Source organism: Falco punctatus, assembly GCF_963210335.1.
Source record: "Falco punctatus genome assembly, chromosome: 9".
Taxonomy (NCBI): domain Eukaryota; kingdom Metazoa; phylum Chordata; class Aves; order Falconiformes; family Falconidae; genus Falco; species Falco punctatus.
In genome coordinates this window covers 41,679,546-41,701,869 of record NC_137589.1, presented here as the reverse complement: position 1 = coordinate 41,701,869, position 22,324 = coordinate 41,679,546, and the positions used below count along the sequence as shown (strand labels likewise).

Below are 22,324 nucleotides of genomic sequence, written 5' to 3'. Positions count from 1 at the left end.
AGCAAACAAGCAAGGTCAGAAAAGAAACAGATCTGTTCTGGTGTACATATAGAGAAAAGTCTACCCAATTCTGTAGAATAAAAAAAGTAAACCACCAGCTAAATTATTTTACATATGATTTGTTAATTGATACCACTATCTTAATAAAATTATTTATGTCATTTTTGAAGATGTAGGAACTCCCTAGAACCCTGGAAACACTGAAAGTTAATTATAGCAAAATGGTTACCATTTCTTGTAATAATACAGAACTATTGATGTGAACCTGTTTGATGCGAACACAGTGAACGTATGCCTTGTCTTATAGAGGGTAATGTCATAGTCTGTCATGGGGCAAAGAAACAAAAAAAAAAGGAAGATTATAAGATGTTCTTTGCTGCTTGCAAGCACAGCATACTTGGAAGTCCAACTAGTCCTGTCTGCATTGTTCAGTAGTACAGTTGTTCTAATTCTTTCAACAGTTGGGCGAGGGAATAATTTTTGTTTCACCTACCAGCCTTAAATAGGGTACACTTGCAGCTGCTCAGGAGACTTGATCTTCACATCCTGAAGGTGAGTGCAGGTGGCAGAGTAAAAGCATGTTTTGGCACAGCTACTCAGTTATGAAAGTTAATTAGTCACTCATTAAAAACACCATTTTCCAGCCATTTTTTGGATCGCTGTGTGAAGCTGCACACCTTATATGTTGTATCTGAGAGTTACTACAGTATATACTGTTTTGCGTAGATTGATTGTTTTCAACAGAAGCATCGTGTGTATGGAACCCCTCCGCAACCAGAGAGAGGTTCCTAGGTCCTAGAGCAACACAAACAAGAATGTTCACATTATAGTTCAGATTTATAATTAATTTTTGAAGAACTAACATGAGATGACAAAGACAGTAGGGTAGCACGCAGTTAAATTTCTCTTTCAGTAATTAAATTTCTGGAGCAGTCTCCAGTTAGAAGAGGGTAGTGGCTACTCACCTCTAACAAAGCAGGTTGATCAGATTTATACAGTTGTTCTGCATTTGTTTCAAAAGAACAATGCAGTTGTCCTCCCCCAGGATTAGAGGCAGGAGCTTGCTAATGTTAATAAAAGCCCTTCAGGCATTAGAGAGACTGTTGTCAGCATAGCATACCCTGACCTGAGGATGCCCTTGGCACTGCTCTTGTCAATACCTACCCTCATTGCAGGCTCATGCAATCACTTACGGCCATGCTCCATCTCCAGTAATGCAGAAGACTGTGATTCCAATGAGATAATTGCATTCATTTAGCAGCAAATTGAAAATATAAAGAGATCTAGCAACTGCTGAGCAGTGACTGTGATTAACCATTGGAGGAAACGTCTGTAGAATATGTAAGGCTATCCAGTTCCTTAGACATCTTTTGAGATCAAGCTGCCTCTGTCTTGCTGCCCTCGGTGTGCTCTGAGGAGACGAAGTGGGAGACCTTTTAACGTCAGAGGTACCACCTTCTGCACCTACCCCTGACTCATGGATACTGTATGGCAGGAGCACATTTGTTTAAGTCAAATGTTTTACTTTGGAGTGAGGACAACATAGCATGCTGCAGCATCATAAAAGGTAGGAAACAAGAAAAGGACTGACATAGGGTGTGTATTACCCAGGGTGAACTCAGATGACAGCTGATTAAGCCAAGGCTGTTGGTTAATACTTGAGATCACTCTGTAAAACTGTGACCATCCTAATGGTGGTTGAAACCGGCATGCTGATGTCATGGAATTTCCCCTACAGCTTTGTATGCCTGCTGAGCTTCTGTCTCAGTGGTGAATTGGTTTAGGACCGATACACCTTCACTGTAAGCTCTTGGTACTATGATACACTGGCAGTCTAGGTGAAGGTGTTTGCAAATTGATTTTTTTTTCTTCTTATCCAGTTCCTCTGTGTCTGAAATGTTGTTTCAGTAGTTAGAGAAGATTGGGTCTAGGCTTGTGTGAATTTTGTTCTATTAAATGCTTGTCTTTTGAGATTTATTTAGGTTTTGCTGTTACTTAGATTTCTAGTGGTGGCTGGCTCCCTAGATGGTTTTGTTTCTGTTTAATCTTTACAAAGTAGAAGCTGGAACAAACTTCTTTGGTTTTCATTTTTCTTTTCCTGACTTATTTTGTTTTCTCATAGAACTGAAGGTCAAAAAAGTAATTAGCTGTTCTCTTTTTCTTTGCCATTCAGTGAGTGTTACGTTGCATAGATTGAGCTTTATTATTGGACAAGGACTTTTTTACTCAGAATTCTGGTGCAAAAGTATGGCAAAGTAGTAGCACAGTCCTTGACTTACTAAATCTTAGGAACCTGGTATGCCAACCTTGGCATACACTGAGGGGCATAGGGCTCCATCAGCCCTGAAGAGATCACCAAGTGATGATTATGTCTAGGTTTAAAACTCTTGTAAATTTGCTGAGTTTTTGAACTGAGAAAAGGGAGAATGAGAGAAGAAGGAGCCTTAAAGGGGGGGAGGGGGGGAGTGAGGGGGAGTGGGGGGGGGGGTTTCCTTTTTCTCCTCCAGTTACTATTTTGTAAATCTTTTTCATGAGCTAATTTCTTTGCCTATGCTTTAAGGTAAATGGGCCAAGTGATTCCTTCATGTCTTTAGGTTGACCTTTTTGACTCCCTTCCCACCTGTCTCTGAACTTCCTTGTTTCTCTCTTATCTTTTGCTAGGCGGACAAAATAGAAATGCTCAGTGAACTTCCTTGTTCCACAGAAACCTGTCAGTGCATTTCAGCATGTTTATTAGGATGTTTACACATTCCTCTCTCTAATAATTAATGTAGCCACCAAGGAAAGCCATGCCAGCAAAGATGGAGGTATTGGTACAAAGTCCAGTTGATAATGGCCTGGTTCTTTCTGCTGGTTGTTTACACAAAGGATTGGACTGAGAGACCTGCCTCTTGCTGACTGCCACTCCTGCCAGCTGGGTAACCTCCCAGCATCACAACAGGGGGCAGGGAAGCCCTCCTAGAATGGAGATTTCACTGAAGAAACTGGAAGTCAATGGTAAGTATGGAATTTGGAGTCACCTCCACCTATGAGGTGACACAGATCCTTCAGAAAAGGAGAAGAGGACTCCAAGCTTGAGCACAAGCCCTTTGGAAAATTCATAATGCCCAGGGCAAAATGATGCAGCTCTGGTGTCATGGTACAGTTCTGCGCAAGTAAATGTGAAGTCTTAAAGGTGAAACACTCCTTTTCTAATAATTGTTTGGCTTCTCATGGTGGTTTTTTGTTTGTGTTTCTTTAAGTAACTGCCCTACATGATGAGCATGTATGTCAAGTTCCTGTACTTGGTTAAAAAGTAAGTACCTTTGGAAACATTCTGTCGGGGCCCTGTGGGCATTGATTGCCCTAATGGCCCTGACCAGCCCCACCTGGGATGCCCACACCCCCCTCCATGGGCCCAGGAGCCCACCTAAGCTCAGCTCCAGGCCCTCAGCCCCCACCTGAGCTACGCAGCCTGAGGGGGCCCAGCCCCTCACCGACCCCGCAGACCCTCACCAGCCGGCCGGCTTGGCTTCGGTCCTGCCTCATCCCCACGGACCCGGCCAGCAGCCGCTGCACCTGACCTGTGGGTTGGCTTCCCCGCCTGGCCTCGGGCCTGTCCCATCCCATGGGCTTGCCGGGTGGTCCGGGTGGGGGTGTTGGCCCTGGCCGTGGCCAGCCCCCCTCACTTCGCTCTGGTAGCGAGGGCTGGGCACTGGCTGCAGAGGCCCCCAGCCCACCAGCTGCCCCATCCCCTTGGGTCCCAGCTGCTTCCTGCGTGCGGAGCCCCCAGCCTTTGCAGCTCTGACATGTTCCCTGTGACTGTCTGCCCTGACAAACAGAAGCATCCACACCTGCTCGGAACTCTAGGCCCAGTTTATGCCTTTTCTGAAGGGGAAAAGGATGAGGAGGGAAGCAGAAAAGTGTGTCTCCCCCTAGCAAAAATCTTGAATGCTTCTAGAACTGCACAGTGCTGTGGGAGGTTTTTGCAAGAACAGATGTGCGGGGAGATAGGATGAGAAAAGAGAGGGCTGCTTTTATGTACAGTAAGACAAAACAATGTCGGAATAGTCATAAAAGGTTGCCTAACTATCTGAAACAGGTTATTTAGCAAGAAAAATCACACTGTTTGTTTAAATAAAAGGCAATTAGTCGTGTCATAATCAGTTTTACTTAGTATCAAGGTTACTGATGGGTTCCTGATGCTAGCTTTAGTTATCTTGTTTACTGGGTGGGTGGGAGTGTGTATAAAGGTATATTAATGTTATCATTGCATGGAGACTTATTAACTGAAGGGCACAATAACCTAGCAGAAGCAGCCTCACATCAGGCATGAGCAGTGGTGGACAGTTCTTGCTGGTTGCTGTACTCCTAGACACTGCTGAAGAGCTTCTGAGGTAGGAGAAAACTACGTATTTCTTCTGTTGATTTATTTTTATTTATTTATTTTCCAGTGACTGTGCTGACACATGATAGTAGAGAAACAAGCAGACATAACAGTAAAAATTGCTGGGGAATTTTTATTGTTCCCCTTGAGGTGAATTAAGCATGTTTGTTAATTATAGAGATTTAATGAACACTGCATTGGACAGAGTCCCACAGCCATCAGCAGTTCTACAAGGAGCCCGCAAAGATGTGACAGAAGCCAGCTCCCCTGCCACACTGGAATGAGCACCCATGCTGTGAGCATCAGCATGGCATCCTCAGCCCATCGAGACCATCCCCCGGTGCCAGTGCTGCTGGCCAAGGGTGGCTTATAAGCACTCTTGCTCGATCCATCATTACACATTACCTGACAATTGCTGAAGCATTTCCTATCTTACCAGCAAGGGAGTTTTCTCTCTTCACTGGAGTCATTATGTTTCCTGGTGTACCTGCTCCCAGACAGCTTAAGACAGTTTAACCCCCTCGGCAGTTAGGCCTTCTTGCTCTCCATGCCAGATAGTTTCTTAGTCACAAATTACCATTGCTGAGTAGTTACAATTTGAATTTCCCTTTCAAAATACTTCAGCTGTAATCAAGCCACCCCTGCAATTTCCCTTTCTCCCTCTAAGACAGCTGAAGATATATGTCTTTCCATAGAAATAGAACTAATTTAAAGTAAACATTGCAAGCACAACACTTTTATTAAGAAAAAGGGAATTTTTTCTTTCTAAATAGCTAATAAAGCAGGCAAATCCAGTTTGCTCCCAGAAAATCAACTGTTCTATTCTTCTGCATGTCTCCCTACCGGTCTACTTCTCCCATTTAAGTTAGTATTTATGTTAGTTATTCATACAACTCCAGCAGCCTGTCAAGTGTTGACTCAGGCTGTATCCACCTACCATTTCAGACACCGGATGTAGTAGATTAAATGTTGGTATCATTAAATGCTAAGTTTTATTTTCTGGTTTCACAACGGTGCACACAATTGCTCTGTTGATTTTGTGTCATTATACAGTGAAAGAGATAATCTTAAAGGAGGACTAAGCTTACCCAAAAGCTCCTCTGAAAAACACAAGGGTCTCTTTAAGATTAGACTCGTTAAAACACATTTGGTTACAGCTGATCTAATGGGAAGCATTTAAATCCTGATCTAGATAAATCATCAAGAACATACACACAGACACCATAAACAGAGGAAAATTATCATCTACCATTCTCCCAGTTAACAGATATGACTGTCTAGAGGCTGAGGTGGTATAAATATCAATTGAAAAATGTATAATTTAATGAAGTAGAAGTTCTTTATCTGAGAAAGTGACAGAAAGGAACGCAAACTGTTGTGCTGTACAGGAAGCTGCCCAGGTCACGGGATTTCCCTCAGACACTCAAAAGTACTGGTATAATTGTAGAGGAAGCAGATGTTGGGTTACAAGCAAGGCTGCAAGGTCTCTCAGTGGGAGCGTAAGGCAGAACTGGCGCACTGGAAAGCACAAAGTGCTAGACAAAGAGGCTTGAAACGGTGAGTAAGTACGCTACCGTTTGATTCCTCTTATGTTCAGGAGTGCACGATTTTGTGTGTTCTGGTGAAATATGAAGACTGCATATAGCAAGCAGAGACTCCATTATTTCTCTTTATGCATCAACTGAAAAATGCTGAGGCGTTGTCTAACTATGCCGGTCAAAATGAGTGACAGTTATATAAAGCTTCACTAAAACAGTTATTAAAAGCAAGGCTTTTGCTGTGTTGTGTGAATAAGTGTCCTGAACTCTGTTGATAGAACGTACCTTGCAGTAAAACATTGTGTTCCTGTTTCTTCTCTGTACTGCAAGTGGTATTAACCTGAATGGGCAGAGAAGGTCCAGAGCTGTTAACACATTTTAAAACCCTTCTTTTAAAGAGGAGGGATAATTTCTCATTTCAGAGCACACGAAGTATTTTCTTCAGTAACACAGACCATAGTGATATAACGCATGGTGGAACAGAGATCATTCGCTCAACATTGGAATGTCATTATTTTGCATGCAGTGAGGCTTTGCCAACATACATCCATTTGAACTAAGGATAATACAGTAAGCATCTCTTAATAACATCATGAACTAAGGACAGTACAATAAGCATCTCTTAATAACATTGTGTACAAGCCTTTTTCAGAATGACAGTGGCTATTTCTGGTCAGAAATTATTGTTCTGACAATAGCTGAGATGCTGCATTTTTGTAATGATCCCATCCCAGCCAGAAAAAGAGAAACTTAACATTTTTAGTCACCTTGTTCAGTGGACATCAGCTAATGGCTGCAGCCTGTGGACTCCAAATGAGGTGGCGCAAGCTGGAACCCAAAATCATATTTCATATTTGGGAACTGATGCCATCCTTTTCCTGTAAAATTCATGTATCAATTAATCTCCCTTTGAGCAGGTCAAGATGAAACACTGAAATGGTAGAGTAGCAGTCGCTGAAGGTCTCCAGAAACTAAAAAAATATTTGAGGAGAAAACAGTAGGTTATTTAAGCAGACAATATAGATCTCTATGTTTTTATAGACTTCTTTATGTAAAAGGGACCTATTTGTTTTATTTATTGTCCCTGTCTGTAAAGTTTTACTCACAGCCACCGTTCATGCCCGAGGAAGCCTCTGGTTTCTGATGGGAATGCAAGTTTGCTTTTTTCCAGATCAAGTGGTTAATAATGCTTTTGGCATGCTGATACTCATTGTTATTAGTCTAAAAATAAGCTATTAGGATGAATTTGCATTACCCAAATTGTGTAATGTATGCATGCAAAATTTGTGAAGAGAAACTGTATCAAAAGTTTGTTTGTGCATAGTTAAAAGTTGACAACAGATTGATTCACCTAGAAGACGTGCAATGCAAGAGAGCTTTTGAGTGAACTTCCTGCTTTGTGTAACTTCCACGTAAAACTAAGATGGAGACTTCTGTGCAGAGGGGTGTGCAGGAATTGCTCTCTTTTTACATTGGCTAGAAAGTAGTGGTGTTCCAAAAGGAAGAGGGAGTAAATGAGAGTACTTGCCATGAGTGGACTTTAACATTAGGTCTTTATTGCAGGAAGAGACTACTAGTTTCCTAACATTCTTAAATCTTTTAAATGCAATTTTCATGTAAATTTCCCAATCCTAATTTAACAGGAAGCTTTTAAGGCATGTTACTGCCTGGTGTAAGACTGGCAGTTGAAAATGTATTTCACCAGAACTGTGTAATGATTTTTGCATTTACCATTGGTATAGAAAAACCAAACCCAAAACCAAGTCCAAACCCCTGGAACCTGTATTTCTGTAAATAAACATGACAGACATTAATGATGAGGAACTTTATTAGTGCTTTCTTTAATCTCACCCTTTAGCAAATTTGCCCTATCCTCCCCAGAAAAGTTTATACCAGGATTCTCAGATTTTCTCTGCCTTCCTCAGTCACTGTGTTGTTCTCATGGATGGGAAGATTGGACCCATAAACTACTCTACTTTTACAGCCTCGTTAAAGCTCCTGTCCTTGTTACATGCTTTTTGATCATCAGACTTACTCCCATCTCTGAAGAATTCTGTTGATTTTTTCAAAGGGAACACTGACAGCTAAATCCCACCTCCAAAGAAGGGAGAAGAAAAAAAAAAAAAAAAGCAATTGGGGATAAGTAACAAGAACTAGAACTCACATGACAATTTGCAGAGAGCAACACAAGATTTTGACTTTAGAGAATGGGTCATTATACAACATTCTTAAAGCTTTTGAGGCCAAAAAGTGAAAAAGAACAGCTGAGCAACATCTTGAATTTACAAATTACAGCAGGCAGTAGTGCTTTCATCGTGGTCTTCAAACCTTGTACTATGAAATCAGAAGAGAGCTGTAACTAAAGTGTCAGTTTTGTGTGTAATTAGAAAGAGGTTGTTATTCAGCTGAGATTGAGTGTATACAAAAGAGGACAGAATACTTAAAAACTGTACAGACAATAGTTTATTGTTCCGATGTGTTGTTGTGACGTGTCACATTATATCGTGCGTGCCCTCATGGCCACTCACAGAATAAAGCAAGGATTGGGTTTGTTTTAATTTGCCTTTCATCTACTTGATGGTTTAAGGACGTATGAATATCAACCTACGATTGCATACTGAAAACCTTCACTGTATAGTCTGAATTTGGTAACATCCTGGAGAACATGAAGTTTCCATGGCAAGGTTACGAAGTTCAGTAGTGCATATGGTCCTAGTGAAGGGTCACAAAATTCACATAAAGTCCTACTGAAATCAACTCCTGATTTAGAACTGAGGTCTGACACTTGACATCTTTAGTGGCAAAAGCAATTTACATTTACAGTAACCTCACCCGCAACAAGGTTGAACAAGGTCATTCTTTTCAAACCTGTTTTCCTAGATAATGTTGAATACCACAGGATCCTACTAGGCTCTGAAAGCATTTCCTTCATGACATAGCAAGCAGGACACTGAGAGACTGTGACAGGATCACTCCTACCCAATACAAAAGAATGCAGTTTGAGTTTGTTAACAGTACCTTTTCTAGAAAGAAGAAGGGAATGGATAACTACAGTTTTAAATGCTTCTCAGAATACCAAAAGTTAAAGAATGTGGGTTTTCAGTAACATAAAATTTCTTCCATGCTCCGAAGTGATTCAAATTGCACTCTATTGTCATTAGTATATACCAAAACAGCTGAAAATGTTGCACTGGGCCCAGTCATAGACTGAAATATATAATCAAGTTTGGAATCAGGGGGTGTAAAAGAGTCTCTCAGTTTTTTCCAAACCTCTATGAAAAGTCAGGTTTTCATAATAAAGTTTGAAGAATCAAAACAATAACTATTGTGTTTAAGAGAATACAGTTCAATAAATAAGATTATTTCTTTTTGGCAAATCGCTGAAAGTGTGCTTTTTTCTGTGTTTGTTTTGTTTCAGAGAAAGTGAATAGAAGACAGTGTAAAGGTCTGTTAAGTTCCAAATCGTGGAATTCAGCAATGATGCACTGTGGAAAAAAAAATATTTGTGGTGTTATTGCATGTATCCTTATTTTTGCAACCATTTTCATCTCTTCCTGGAAAGATGTTCAGCAACAGAATAACATAACTAGGAAACACTTCCCCCAGGCAACCACTACCAGTCCAGCATATCAATCTTGTAGAGGAGAACCTGCTCAAAATGTAATAACACCATTAAAAGATAACAGAACTTTTATTATATCTGCATACTTTGACAACAGAGAAAGCAAAGCCACTCGTGTGATCGGGATTGTTCACCATGCAGAAGTAAAAGAACTATACTGCTGGTTCTGCTGTCAGGACGATAGAAAGATGTATGTATCAAAAGCAACAATTGACGTTCACTCGGACAGATTTGGGTTCCCTTACGGTGCAGCAGATATAATTTGTTTGGAACCCGAAGGCTGCGATCCAACACACGTATCAGTTCATCAGTCTCCACATGGAAATATTGACCAGCTGCCAAGGTTTGAAATCAAAAACCGCAAGACTGAGACCTTTTCTGCTGACTTCACTGTATGCATCTCTACCATGTTTGGAAACTACAACAACGTCTTGCAGTTTATACAGAGTATGGAAATGTACAAGATTCTTGGGGTACAGAAGGTGGTGATCTATAAGAACAACTGTAGCCATCTGATGGAGAAAGTCCTGAAGTTTTATGTGGAAGAAGGAACTGTAGAGATAATTCCCTGGCCCATAAACTCACACCTCAAGGTTTCTTCAAAATGGCTCTTCATGCAAGATGGAACACACATTGGCTACTATGGGCAAATCACAGCCCTCAATGACTGTATATACCGTAACATGCGGAGGAGCCGATTTGTACTTCTTAATGACGCTGATGAAATAATTCTTCCCCTTAAGCACTCAGACTGGAAAACGATGATGAGCAGCCTTCAGCAGCAACACCCGAGGGCTGGCGTTTTCCTCTTTGAGAACCACATCTTTCCAGAAACCGTGTCTACTCACATGTTCAACATTTCATCCTGGAATACTGTTCCAGGTGTTAACATATTACAGCATGTTCACAGAGAGCCTGACAGGAAAAAAGTTTTTAATCCCAGGAAAATGATAATTGATCCACGAAAGGTGATTCAGACTTCAGTCCACTCTGTCCTACGTGCTTATGCGGACAGTGTGTATGTTCCCATGGATGTTGCCCTCATTTATCACTGCCGGGTGCCCCTTCAGGGACACCTTCCCAGAGAAGCCCTCATCAGGGATACAACACTGTGGAGATACAACTCATCGTTAATCACGAACGTTAACAAGGTGCTGTATCAGACCGTACTGTAAGCTCAGAAGCGCAGCCTTGGTTGTAAGGAGGGAAAGTGGAGAGCTACCCGTACTGTGGGCAGGCAGAGGACAGATTGTAAGATCCTATTAAAATCACTTTCACATGAAGCTTACGTCTTACAGAGGCTTGGGAGAACAGCCCTTTTGTGTACTGTGCAAAGGTGAACGCATCTGACTTGTGAACTGAATCAAGGTATCCAGGAAAGAGATTTTCAAAACTGAAAAAATGTATTTGATCCAAAAAGGGTGGTTGAGGCGTCATACCACTATTTCCTAGAGATGTTCGCACACCGTTGGGAGAAGCCTGATGATGTTGTTGTCTCCACAGGAAATTGGTGTCACATACCTCTTACTAGAGATATATCCCTTTGGAGGTATCTTACACATCTGTGGCACTGAAAGTTGACTGTGTTGTGTGTGCTACAATTGTAAGTGCACTAATGACATTTAGAGGTGTTGCAATAGGCATGTACTGCTGTGCTGTCCCCAACAATAAATGCACTGTATATTTAAAATCATCTGTTATTCACAGGAGTGATGGTCTGTGATGTGTGGCTTTCACCACTAGAAAAAATCCCAGGACAGAACTCACATGAATGCCAACATTGCATGTTGGTGTAGCAATGACTGGGGTAGCAGCTGCTACCTCCAAGAAGTGTTTTTGTGAACAACTGAATTTTATCATTACCTAATTATCAGATTCCCCTTTACATTTGTCTTTTAATCGATTTGCATTTTGAAGACAATGGCTTGCTTGTGTTTCTCCATTTTACACAAGCCAATTAGACGAACCGACAGTTAAATGCTGGGGTCGGGCCCTGAGCCCCGCTTCGGCGCGGCTGGGCCGGGAGCAGCGCTACCGCCGCCCCGCTCCCCCCGGGCCGCCTGCGGGGCGCGGGCTGCGCACCCCCCGGGCCCGCCCCGCGGCCCCACGCACCGCTGGCCCGCCCCCCCCGTACAAACGCCTCCGGGGAACCCGGGACGGCGGCGGGCACTGGGGGGGGGGGGGGGGCGGGAAGGGGTGCGGCTTGCCGCTGGCTCGCCGGGCAGCTCCCGGGGCCGCGCCCCGCCCGGGGACCCCGGCAAGCCGCCGGTACCGGTAGCGACCCGCCGGGGCGACCCCAGAGTTGGGCCCGCGGGGGGACGGCGGCGGGCGCTGGGGCCCTCCGGACGCGCGGCCCGGGCGGGGCCCGCGGGGTCTCCCCTCGCTCTCCTGCCCGCAGCCGCAGGTGCCCGGCCGAGCGGCCCCGCCCCGCGGCAGCTGGTGCCGGGGTGGGAGCGGCGCGGCGGGACGGGTGGCCCCGGCCCGGCAGCTGGCTCTGACTGGGCGCCGGCGCTGCGGCTGCTGCGCGGGGCCCGCACCCGGCGTCCCCAGCGGAGGGGGCTCGGCGAGGCCGGATTCGTTTCCACCCAAGGGATGGCAAAGGCGGTGGCGGGCAGCTGTGGCGCTGTTTGCCGGTGCTAACCGTCTAACGGTAAATTAAAACACTTTTTTTTGAAGTCTCCGTCTGAATACGCTGCGAGCCTGGAGCGTGATTTTGGACGGAAAGGCCGCGCAGCCCCTCCGGGCGCAGCACGCCAGGCCCGGCCGGCAGCTCCGTACCCGCGGGGGCGAGTTCGGTGTCGCGACAGAGAGACGCTCGTGGGCTGAGCCAGGCAGCCGGAGAGGTAAGTCAAAGCGACATAAGGGATCTATCCGCCGCTCCCCGCAGCAGGGGCGGTTCCGTCACGTCCAGGACGGCAGGGCTGCCTGACGCGCCGCGCCGACCTGCCGAGACAAACGCCGTACCGCCGCGTGCCCCTGCGTGGGCCCAGCTGTGGCCGCGCCCCGCGCCCAAGGTGCAGCCGGGCCCCGCCCCCGCGGCCTGCCCCGCCCCCGCGGCCTGCCCCGCCCCCGCGGCCTGCCCCGCCCCCGCGGCCTGCCCCGCCCCCGCGGCCTGCCCCGCCCCTCGTACCCCCGGCCCGGGGAGGTGGGCGCGGCGCGGGGGGGCCCGGCCGCTCGGTGGGCGCCCAGCCAGTGTCGCGGGCGCCGCTGTGGTCACCAGCCCGGAGCGCAGCGTGCTGCGAGCTCTCGCGGCGGGACGAACCGTGTCCCAGCTGAGGAAGTTCAGTGCGCGAGGCCGGCAGCGGGAAGGACAGTATTTTCAGTGTTGCCAGAGGATTGTTACTTGGCCTGATGGACCCATTTTCAAAGCACGCGAGGTCCGGTTGTTCGCAGTAGTAGTTCTGCTGAGGGATGTATGTGCGCTGTAGGAGGTGTGTGCATACAGGGGAGCGCTGCCAGGCCCTGTGCCGTGGGGTCGTCAGGAGGTGTTGGGCCAGCACACTGGCCTGGTGGGTGGTTAGAATAGAAACGGCCAGCTTAATTTTTTTTTAGAGCAATATTTTATGAATAATGGAATAATACTGCCCTCAGTTTAATCCTTCAAACAATACATGTTGGTGGACTTTGGACCGTATAGAGAGGAAGGACAACAGTGTTTCAGAGAGTCTTTCTGAAAGAGATAAGATATCAGAAGATTAGCAACAGACAATCTAGATAAAGATGGTAAATGATTGTTAGTCTTACGAATTTTTGTTTTTGTTTATGCACCAGTGGTGTATGTTGTCACTTCTGGGGAAAACCATAAAGCAGATGGCAGACTATAACTTTTTCCAAAAATAATGATTTAATAATGCTCTTTGTAGTTAGACCCTGGATAAACCAAGGATTAGACTCTTTATTGTCCTGTGCAACTGAATATTAATGACTGAAACTTTGCAGTCACCTCTGCCAGTTGCTCCTTGTCCTCACCCTGGGTTGGGAGATGAAGTGGTAAGCTGAGAGTTACCAGAATTAAACTCAGTCTAGACATTGCGAAGATACTGAAATGGGTGGCATAAAAGGCCTTCAGCTGTCTCAATGCAAATAAAACAAACTGCAAAGGAAGGCCACAATGCAGAGAACACATGGAGGAGATTAATAATGACCTAGGAGTGGCTGTTGAACTAAATTAGCACTTTGTTCCACCTTTTATTAAGGACAATGCTAGTTGTGGAGGGTTAAAGAAAGGTGACAGAAAAGACAGTCTGAAAATAGAAGTTGTACAGCAAAAGTAAAAACAACATTCCAGTTGGAAGGTGATACTGAATAGTTTCCATTCCAAAATTCTAAGAAGAGAGAAGCTATTGATAGCGGGTGTTTCATAAATGTGTCATGGGTGTAGTGGTACCATGTGGCAAGAGAAAGCATGAGCAGTTCCTTGGTTTAGGAAGGGGATAAGTGTATGCAAGTTTGTAAATGCAATCTTGGTCACGTACAAGGTTTTAGAGTAGATTTTTAGAAGGGCTGTGACGAAAGGAGAAATGTGATTAGTTTGAGCAACCTGGTCTAGTGAAAGATGTCCCTGCCCACAGCAGAGGGGTTGGAACTAGATGATCTTTAAAGGTCCTGCCCAACCCAAACCAGTCAGTGATTCTGTGATTCTAACTGGGACAAGTGCTCTTTATTGTGCAACTGCAGTTGGCTGAGAGATTGAGTAGGTGCATTAATCTTCGGCTGATGACAGCTCAGATGTATCTCTGCAATGTGATGCATCTGCAAACAATGTAATCCTGGCATATGTTAAGAAAGAATATTTCCATCAGTGATGAGGGCTTGTCACTGTCATGTACAAATGGACAAGGAACAGAAATTTCTCATCTCCTGTGCTAGAGATTAACTGAAACTGGGCCAACTGCACAGGAGCAACTGGTCAAGGAATGAGTGTTTCTTATGAGAGAGTATTAGAACAGCCTGTCTTGTTTAATAAAAAAGCAGCAAATGGGAAGACTAGGCGGTGTGACTGCAGTCCATAAATGAAATAGGGTGGAAGAAGGGCTCTTTTGCTATTAAGGGGAATACTGACAAATAACAAACTGGCACAAAGTAGCCATTGATACTGTTAGCTAAATTTAGTACTAAAGCAAATCTGCATAGTGTTCTATCTGGATAGTAATTGGAATTAAAAGACACAAAACTAGAATGAATTATTGTTATCATAAAATAAACTTTTTAAGTATGCTGGAAGCATGGTTTTTGAAGTCAAAATTGGCCAAGTACACTCTATACAAATGTAATGTTCCTAATTAACCTGACTATATATTTTCTGACTACATACCTGTGCAGTTAATTTCAGAGAATCAAAAGTCATGAGTCACATGTTGGGAAAACCATGAATTTAACTCCTTAATAATGACATATTTATTTAAGATTCTGTGTTCTGGTGTGCCTTGAGTTCTGTATTTTGCTCTTTTTCTCTGCTTCTAGAACCTGCTGTTGTTTCAGATCTCTCTCACAGTTCCTCATCAGAATTTGTATTTACCTATTTTAATTAAGTCTATAGTATGTTACTGAAAAAATGTATTGCTCAAGAAATACAGATATAAAGAGAACTAGAAAAACATCCTATAAGTATGTGCATGAACTGCAGTTGTATCAACATGCAGGATTAATTTCCAGAAGGATGCTTAAGCAGCCTTAAAAAAATCACCCAAGCACCTAGGTTTCATTTGCTTCAACTCCACACTCAAGTTTGTCATTTAAATGAAGTTCTTGGGAGGCAACTGTATGCTTTGCACAAGACAAGGAAAACTTGTTTTTCTGGTAGGTGTGGCTGCTGCTACGTCATTAAAGAACACTAACCACGGGAAATAAAATGTGTCAGCAAGTGCCTTAGGTATTGTACTAGCATTTTTTTCCTCAGTATTGTTCTATACTGAACAATTTGTGCAATTAAATATTAATCTTAAAATACTTAAGTTTTTACCTGCTTAGAATACACAATTTGTAGGTTATACCTTAGCAAAAATAAATGGAGGACTGGACAGAACTTCACTCAGCTATCTGCTTTAAAAGGTACTTTTTGCTTTCTGATGTTTACTGTTCAAAACACTGTTGAAGTATTTTTTTTAAAATGTTCATTACTTATAGCAAGCAAAAGCAGAAGAAATAACAGGTAATAAATTAATTTTATTATTTAATGATGACATGGTTTGATTTTTCTTCAGTAAAAAAATAGTTATTCTAGAAGGCCAAACAATAATTTAAGTCATAAATAGGCAAGACCAAGGAAAAAATGTTAAATATGATCTGCTCTGTGTTGTAAGAATGCTAAAATATATAGCAACCTGGGAATAAGAATGCCCAGGGGAAACTTTTTGCCTGATTTTAGAATGTTTAATAAAAAGACTTAGAAAATGTGAGGTTTTCTCAGTCACAAATCTCCCAGCAGAAGGTTGTACGACAGTAGCAGGCTCTTGCCACATACCTGCAGTTCTGCTCTAAAGGCTTCTGAGGGGGGATTGATTCTCCAGGTCAGAGATGAGGAGCCAGCGCTGGCTGCTGCTGCTGCTCTGCTTTGTGCCTACTGTGCTCTAGGGGAGATTTCTGGCCCTGTGACTCTTCTGGCCTGAAAGCACTTTCTTGGTGGCTAGGAAAGGCTGCTATAAATCATCAGCCTTGGCAAATGGGGCGTTTTAAGGGGTGTGTTGTGACCATCTTTCTCCTTACTTTGCTTTTTCAGGAGAGAGCAGTTGTGAAAATGTTGCACATTATTCTGAAGGTGTGGACAGTTACTTTTTGCTTAAACTCTGTTGAGATTCAGAAGCTGGATTTTACTGGTTGTAAAATACTGTATTTAAGCACAAAACCAGACCCTAGCGGAATTTTTCAAGCCAAACAGTGAAGTTGTCAGTGATTTTAGGAACTTCCAAAGCTGTGAAGCTGCTGAGTATGATATCTGGATCAAAACTATGGATTTAGGTTCGTTCTGGTTTTGTATCTTGCTTACTTTTCTTTGAAAATGCTAGTTTTCTGTTCCATCACAAAACAGTATCAAGATAGAGGCTTTCAAAATAGCTTTACACAATGTGTGAAATCTGGGGGGGAAAGCATGAAATATGAGGTTTAATTATTATCTTAGAATAGACTGAGTAATATGCTTTGGAAAAAGTAGTTAGATATTTAGCTTGTGCATACTCTCTGAACATACTTAGCTTAATAAGTACTTAAGCAAGTGATTTTATTAAGTCTTGAGAAGTAAGTGAAAGGACAAGAAATATGAGAATTTTCCAGTTTCTGCTGCAGCTGTCACATTGCTACCTGTTTTAGCTACAAAATATAGAAATCTGGGTCTTTTAATGATATGATTTTTTTTTCTCAGCAGCTGACTTTATGCAGCTATGACATGCCTACTAGAAACATTTTCTTCATCTTGTTCAATAGAACCAGTTTATTCTATCTTGACATTTTACCCCATGCTTCTTGCTGGCAGTCGGGGATACTGTCTTCTGCCAGTCCAATTCTCTAATATAACGTGAATTTGATTAATCTGGGGCACTCTTCTTCCAAGAATCTCTGTGGTACAAGCAGTCCTTTGAAGAAACTTGCTGTCACCTTACTGTCTTATGGATCGTATCTGGATGCCTAAAGATGAATTTGTAAAGGAAACTAATCTGAGCTCTACTTGCAGAAATTATGGCTCTAGAGTGCCATGAGCTCCCTGTCAGGCGTTGGCACTGGCTGGCACATGAGTGCTGCTGAAGAATTTGACCATCCAGGTGCTTGGGGATGCCTGCCTGTTCCTGCAGCAGCAAGAGTTTAGGATCTGGCCCCAAAACCATGCCAGGGCCTGAGCCAGCATTAATGCCATGTGAGGGGGGCCCAGGTCTCCGTGAAGCGTAGTACAAGGCAACCTTCCCTGCAAGCCCTGCCTCGTACAGTGCTAAGGAGGGCAGAACTGGTAACTGAGAATGAGTTTTATACCCACATAGGTTTCACCTGTCTTCTGAGTTTTATCAGTTGACCTTCCTCTGTGTGTATTTTGTCATCTGTTGTGAATTGCAAATTAGGGAATTGATACATCAGCAATTGTATCTAGACCATCATCTGCAATCCCCAATTGCCACGTTTTTTATGAAGCTGATTAATTCTGTATACATTTAATTTGTATATCTGCCCCTAACTTGCCTGTGAGAAGTCTGGTTGAGGGTTTTATTTGTGTATAATTTACATAAACACTGTGTAGAAGAAAAAAACCCCAGCTTTTGTTTTGCTTTAAAAATTACTGCCCGATTATTTCATTGGATATACTAAAGTTTGGATTATAGAAAATCATGAATAATGGCTCCTTGTCTCCTATATATAAACCTCTGTCATATTCTTTCACAGAACCTTCCATGTACAGAAACTTCCACACACCTGACATAGAGGCATTGAGAATGTCACATACAGTATTGTCAATTCAATTAAAGGTGTGTTTTGTGATCTATTTTTTATGAAAACACAGTACCTGTGTCTCTGATTATGTAGTGCACAATGAGAGATCTGTGCCCCATCTTGTTTGAGAAATTCTTGAGCAACAAACATGAGTAATATTGTCTCATACTACATATTTTCTTTTCTGCAGATGTGGCAGCATGAAGTGCAAGGAAAAAGAAATCTGCATCCACATTCAGATACATTCAAAATGTTGTGTGGTGGGAAAAAACCTTATTTTGCTGTTGCTGTGTGCATTGTTACTTTAACTTCAATGGTCACACTTTCTTACCTTAGGTTACAGAGACTTTCTTACCTGCCAAAAATAATTCAAGAAGGTAGCAGATGTAGAGGGAGAATTACCTATAGCACAATAACACCATTAAAAGATAACAGAACTTTTATTATATCTGCATACTTTGACAACAGAGAAAGCAAAGTCACTCGTGTGATCGGGATTGTTCACCATGCAGAAGTAAAAGAACTATACTGCTGGTTCTGCTGTCAGGACGATAGAAAGATGTATGTATCAAAAGCAACAATTGACGTTCACTCGGACAGATTTGGGTTCCCTTACGGTGCAGCAGATATAATTTGTTTGGAACCCGAAGGCTGCGATCCAACACACGTATCAGTTCATCAGTCTCCACATGGAAATATTGACCAGCTGCCAAGGTTTGAAATCAAAAACCGCAAGACTGAGACCTTTTCTGCTGACTTCACTGTATGCATCTCTACCATGTTTGGAAACTACAACAACGTCTTGCAGTTTATACAGAGTATGGAAATGTACAAGATTCTTGGGGTACAGAAGGTGGTGATCTATAAGAACAACTGTAGCCATCTGATGGAGAAAGTCCTGAAGTTTTATGTGGAAGAAGGAACTGTAGAGATAATTCCCTGGCCCATAAACTCACACCTCAAGGTTTCTTCAAAATGGCTCTTCATGCAAGATGGAACACACATTGGCTACTATGGGCAAATCACAGCCCTCAATGACTGTATATACCGTAACATGCGGAGGAGCCGATTTGTACTTCTTAATGACGCTGATGAAATAATTCTTCCCCTTAAGCACTCAGACTGGAAAACGATGATGAGCAGCCTTCAGCAGCAACACCCGAGGGCTGGCGTTTTCCTCTTTGAGAACCACATCTTTCCAGAAACCGTGTCTACTCACATGTTCAACATTTCATCCTGGAATACTGTTCCAGGTGTTAACATATTACAGCATGTTCACAGAGAGCCTGACAGGCAAGATGTAATCAATCCCAGGAAAATGATAATCGATCCACGAAAGGTGATTCAGACTTCAGTCCACTCTGTCCTACGTGCTTATGCGGACAGTGTGTATGTTCCCATGGATGTTGCCCTCATTTATCACTGCCGGGTGCCCCTTCAGGGACACCTTCCCAGAGAAGCCCTCATCAGGGATACAACACTGTGGAGATACAACTCATCGTTAATCACGAACGTTAACAAGGTGCTGTATCAGACCGTACTGTAAGCTCAGAAGCGCAGCCTTGGTTGTAAGGAGGGAAAGTGGAGAGCTACCCGTACTGTGGGCAGGCAGAGGACAGATTGTAAGATCCTATTAAAATCACTTTCACATGAAGCTTACGTCTTACAGAGGCTTGGGAGAACAGCCCTTTTGTGTACTGTGCAAAGGTGAACGCATCTGACTTGTGAATAGAGACATTGTACCTTGTAAGAGTCCACAGTGATCGAGTGCTAGTTCAGAGTTGGGTTCCTCAGGGAAAGTCTCTACTGTAGCTTTGTTAGGTGTGAGAGCTGAGGCATAGTGAGAAGATTGCTCATTTATAGCCTGTAACTATGGAAGGGCATTATTCAAGGCCTAGGAGGTGACCATATAGAAATTAGAAAGTTAATTTAATGATTTCTACCTTTCTCTCTTTTTCTTTTCACATCTTCGCATATGTTTTAGCTAGTACAATGAACCTGTGAATTACCTCAAGAAGGAATGAATTGATTTTTGATTATTTGGATCTCTGAATCACTTGGTGGACAAAAAAGTACAGCTGTGCTTAGTAATGCTCATTAAAAGGTGGCTTGGGACAGCGTTTCCCAGATGAAGACCTGCATTGGCATTCACCCTGTAACTCGTTAGAATCACAGAAGCAAGATAAGAAAACAGCAGTTGTAGCGCTGGAACTGCCACTTTTTAGAGGTATTTCTTCTTATGGGAAACGGGAATCTGTAGCAGAGCCGTAAGTTATTTAATAATAACAAAGCATCAATGCAGATGGTATTACTTCTTCTGGAAAATGTAAAATGAGTTTGTTTTCAATTAAAAATCAATAAATCAATATTTCTTAACTGAGTCAAATAATGCAAAAGGCTATCCACAGTTTTCTACCTACGTGCAAAAAATACAACTACAGTCAGTTTTGAAGGTAATGTTGCTTAATTGTTGAAGTTTGTATGTCACTGTACTGGTACTAAATTTGTGCCAAGTTGAGTAAAAGGTAAACAAATACATTGTGAAAATAATCGAGCAGAATCTACCAGATTCAATAGCAAAAAAAAGGAACCCCTTATCTTCTTGGAAATAGCGTTTGTTAAAGTGGTGATGTATTGTAAGGGTAAACATAGCTGCTGGGGTGCTGATCCAAATGACTATTTAGCAGGGGTTGTGAGACTTGTAAATTTGAGAAGGGTGAGCCTTCTTGTTACCCACAGCTGTTCTGAATTACTTAAGTGGTAAGTGCTGAGTTATGTTGGAAAGCTTTAAAATGGAGGCAAGGGCTACAGACTGATGTTAAAGAAAAGGAGGCTGTTGTGAACTGAAAAGGTTGTTTCCAGGTGGAAAGATGGAGGTATGAACAGCAACTTATGATGTGTAATAGCTTTTTCTTTTTTTTTTTTCTGGGGCCATGAAGCCTCATAACAAACTGTTTCTTCATTCACAAAGCTTAGGCATTAGGTGGATTTTAGTCCTTTAGTAATGGGTAAGTTGAATTATGTTGCTGCTTTATGTAGGTTTAAGGGTACGGCTGCATCTCATCCAACCTCTACCTAAAAATAATACCAAGTAGTTTGTAACTTCTGCTGAAGGGTCAGATGGGAAGCAAAGTAAATGAAGTATTTGCTCACTGTAGCTTCACAATTTTGGTCATATTTTTTTCTGTTTGCTAAGCCCCCAAAGCTATGTGCAGTGTACTGATGTGGTAATGTATTAGACCCTTCCTATGAAGGGACGTCCAGGGGCAGTGATAGTCTGATAATTTGGTCTGTGGCAGAGAAGTGTGTGTGAGGGCAGGTGTGCTTTTTTTTTTTTTTTTTTTTTTTTTAAATTTCTACACCAGTGTCATGTTTTCATTCCTTCATCTGCTTTGTGGTGGCACATACCTGTGCCCTTAAGAAGCACCATCATTAGCAGATTATTATCGTTAGCTAGCATATGTCCAGGTGGAACTTCTACTTGGAAGTCTTCAAGAGACAATCTGGAAATAAGTGTTTGCTAATTGTGTTTATAATAATCATCAGCTGCTATTGTAACAGGCTAAAACTTCATTCAACTAAAACTAAAAGGGTAGAAGAGCAGTGTAGCGTGTATTGCATGCTTATCATGCTTTTCTGCTTGCATACTCTGGGACAATGCAGAAAAGGAGAATTTTGAGTTCCTAATTTTGAAAAATTTTCTGCAACTTGTAAAATACATGTGGCAGGCTCCCTTTTCAGCTGCAACTTCATGGCTGTTAACAAACTGCTATTTGCTTTACAGTGGCAGCAGCATCTCCCAAGGTCTGTATGAATAAATTGACAGCTGTATTAACATCGGCGGTGCCTGCTGCAGTGACGGTCTTGCTTGGCTAGAGGTCCGTTTAGAATTGTAGACCTGTGTAGTTTAAAAGAAGTCCAGCTCCCAGCTCAAAGCAGGGTGAGGTAGCATGGTTTGGTCAACACTTGTCTAGGTGAGCTGGATACACAATCTCTCTGGGCAGCCTGTTCCAGTCTTAAACTACCCTCACAGTGAAGAACTAGTTGGAATTTCTCTTGTTGCAGTTTGTGACCACTGGCCTGCTGCATGATGCCGAGACGAGCCTGACTTTGTCTTCTCTATACCTTCATATTGGGTAGCTGGAGACAGTAGCAGTGCCTCCTTACCCCATGCCCACTCCACCTTCCCTTCCCATCCCCCACCATTCTCTCTGGAAGGCTGAACTCTGCTCTCGCAATTTCTCAGACATCTTGAGTTCCACCTCTCTGTGGCCTCTCCACAGGACTTGCTCCAGTGTGTGTCTGTTTTGTCCTAGGGAGCTCAGCACTGGACTCAGGTGTGGCCTTGAGCACAGAGTAGAGGTGAAGAACCCCTTCCCTTGAACT

At 43.0% G+C, this 22,324-nt stretch overlaps 2 protein-coding genes across 4 annotated transcripts; both read left to right on the top strand.

The window, feature by feature from the left end:
• The first annotated feature begins 4,681 nt into the window (after window positions 1-4,681).
• On the top strand, window positions 4,682-11,219 carry LOC308069341 (beta-1,4-galactosyltransferase galt-1-like). Its single transcript, XM_080401483.1, has 2 exons — window positions 4,682-5,923; window positions 9,323-11,219. Exon 2 carries the CDS (start codon window positions 9,382-9,384, stop codon window positions 10,699-10,701), a length of 1,320 nt encoding a protein of 439 aa, XP_080257609.1. The 5' UTR covers window positions 4,682-5,923; window positions 9,323-9,381; the 3' UTR covers window positions 10,702-11,219.
• A 480-nt stretch (window positions 11,220-11,699) lies between these two features.
• LOC308069336 (uncharacterized protein) lies at window positions 11,700-20,304 on the top strand. Of its 3 annotated transcripts, none has more exons than XM_080401475.1 (3): window positions 11,700-12,176; window positions 15,330-17,973; window positions 18,129-20,304. In XM_080401475.1, exons 2-3 carry the CDS (start codon window positions 17,836-17,838, stop codon window positions 19,482-19,484), a joined length of 1,494 nt encoding a protein of 497 aa, XP_080257601.1. In that variant the 5' UTR covers window positions 11,700-12,176; window positions 15,330-17,835; the 3' UTR covers window positions 19,485-20,304. The 3 variants fall into 3 exon arrangements, with proteins under 3 accessions (XP_080257601.1, XP_080257603.1, XP_080257602.1); XM_080401476.1 differs by lacking the exon at window positions 11,700-12,176 and having other exon boundaries at window positions 15,125-15,398; window positions 17,891-17,973; XM_080401477.1 differs by lacking the exon at window positions 15,330-17,973 and having other exon boundaries at window positions 11,715-12,176.
• Window positions 20,305-22,324: the final 2,020 nt, after the last annotated feature.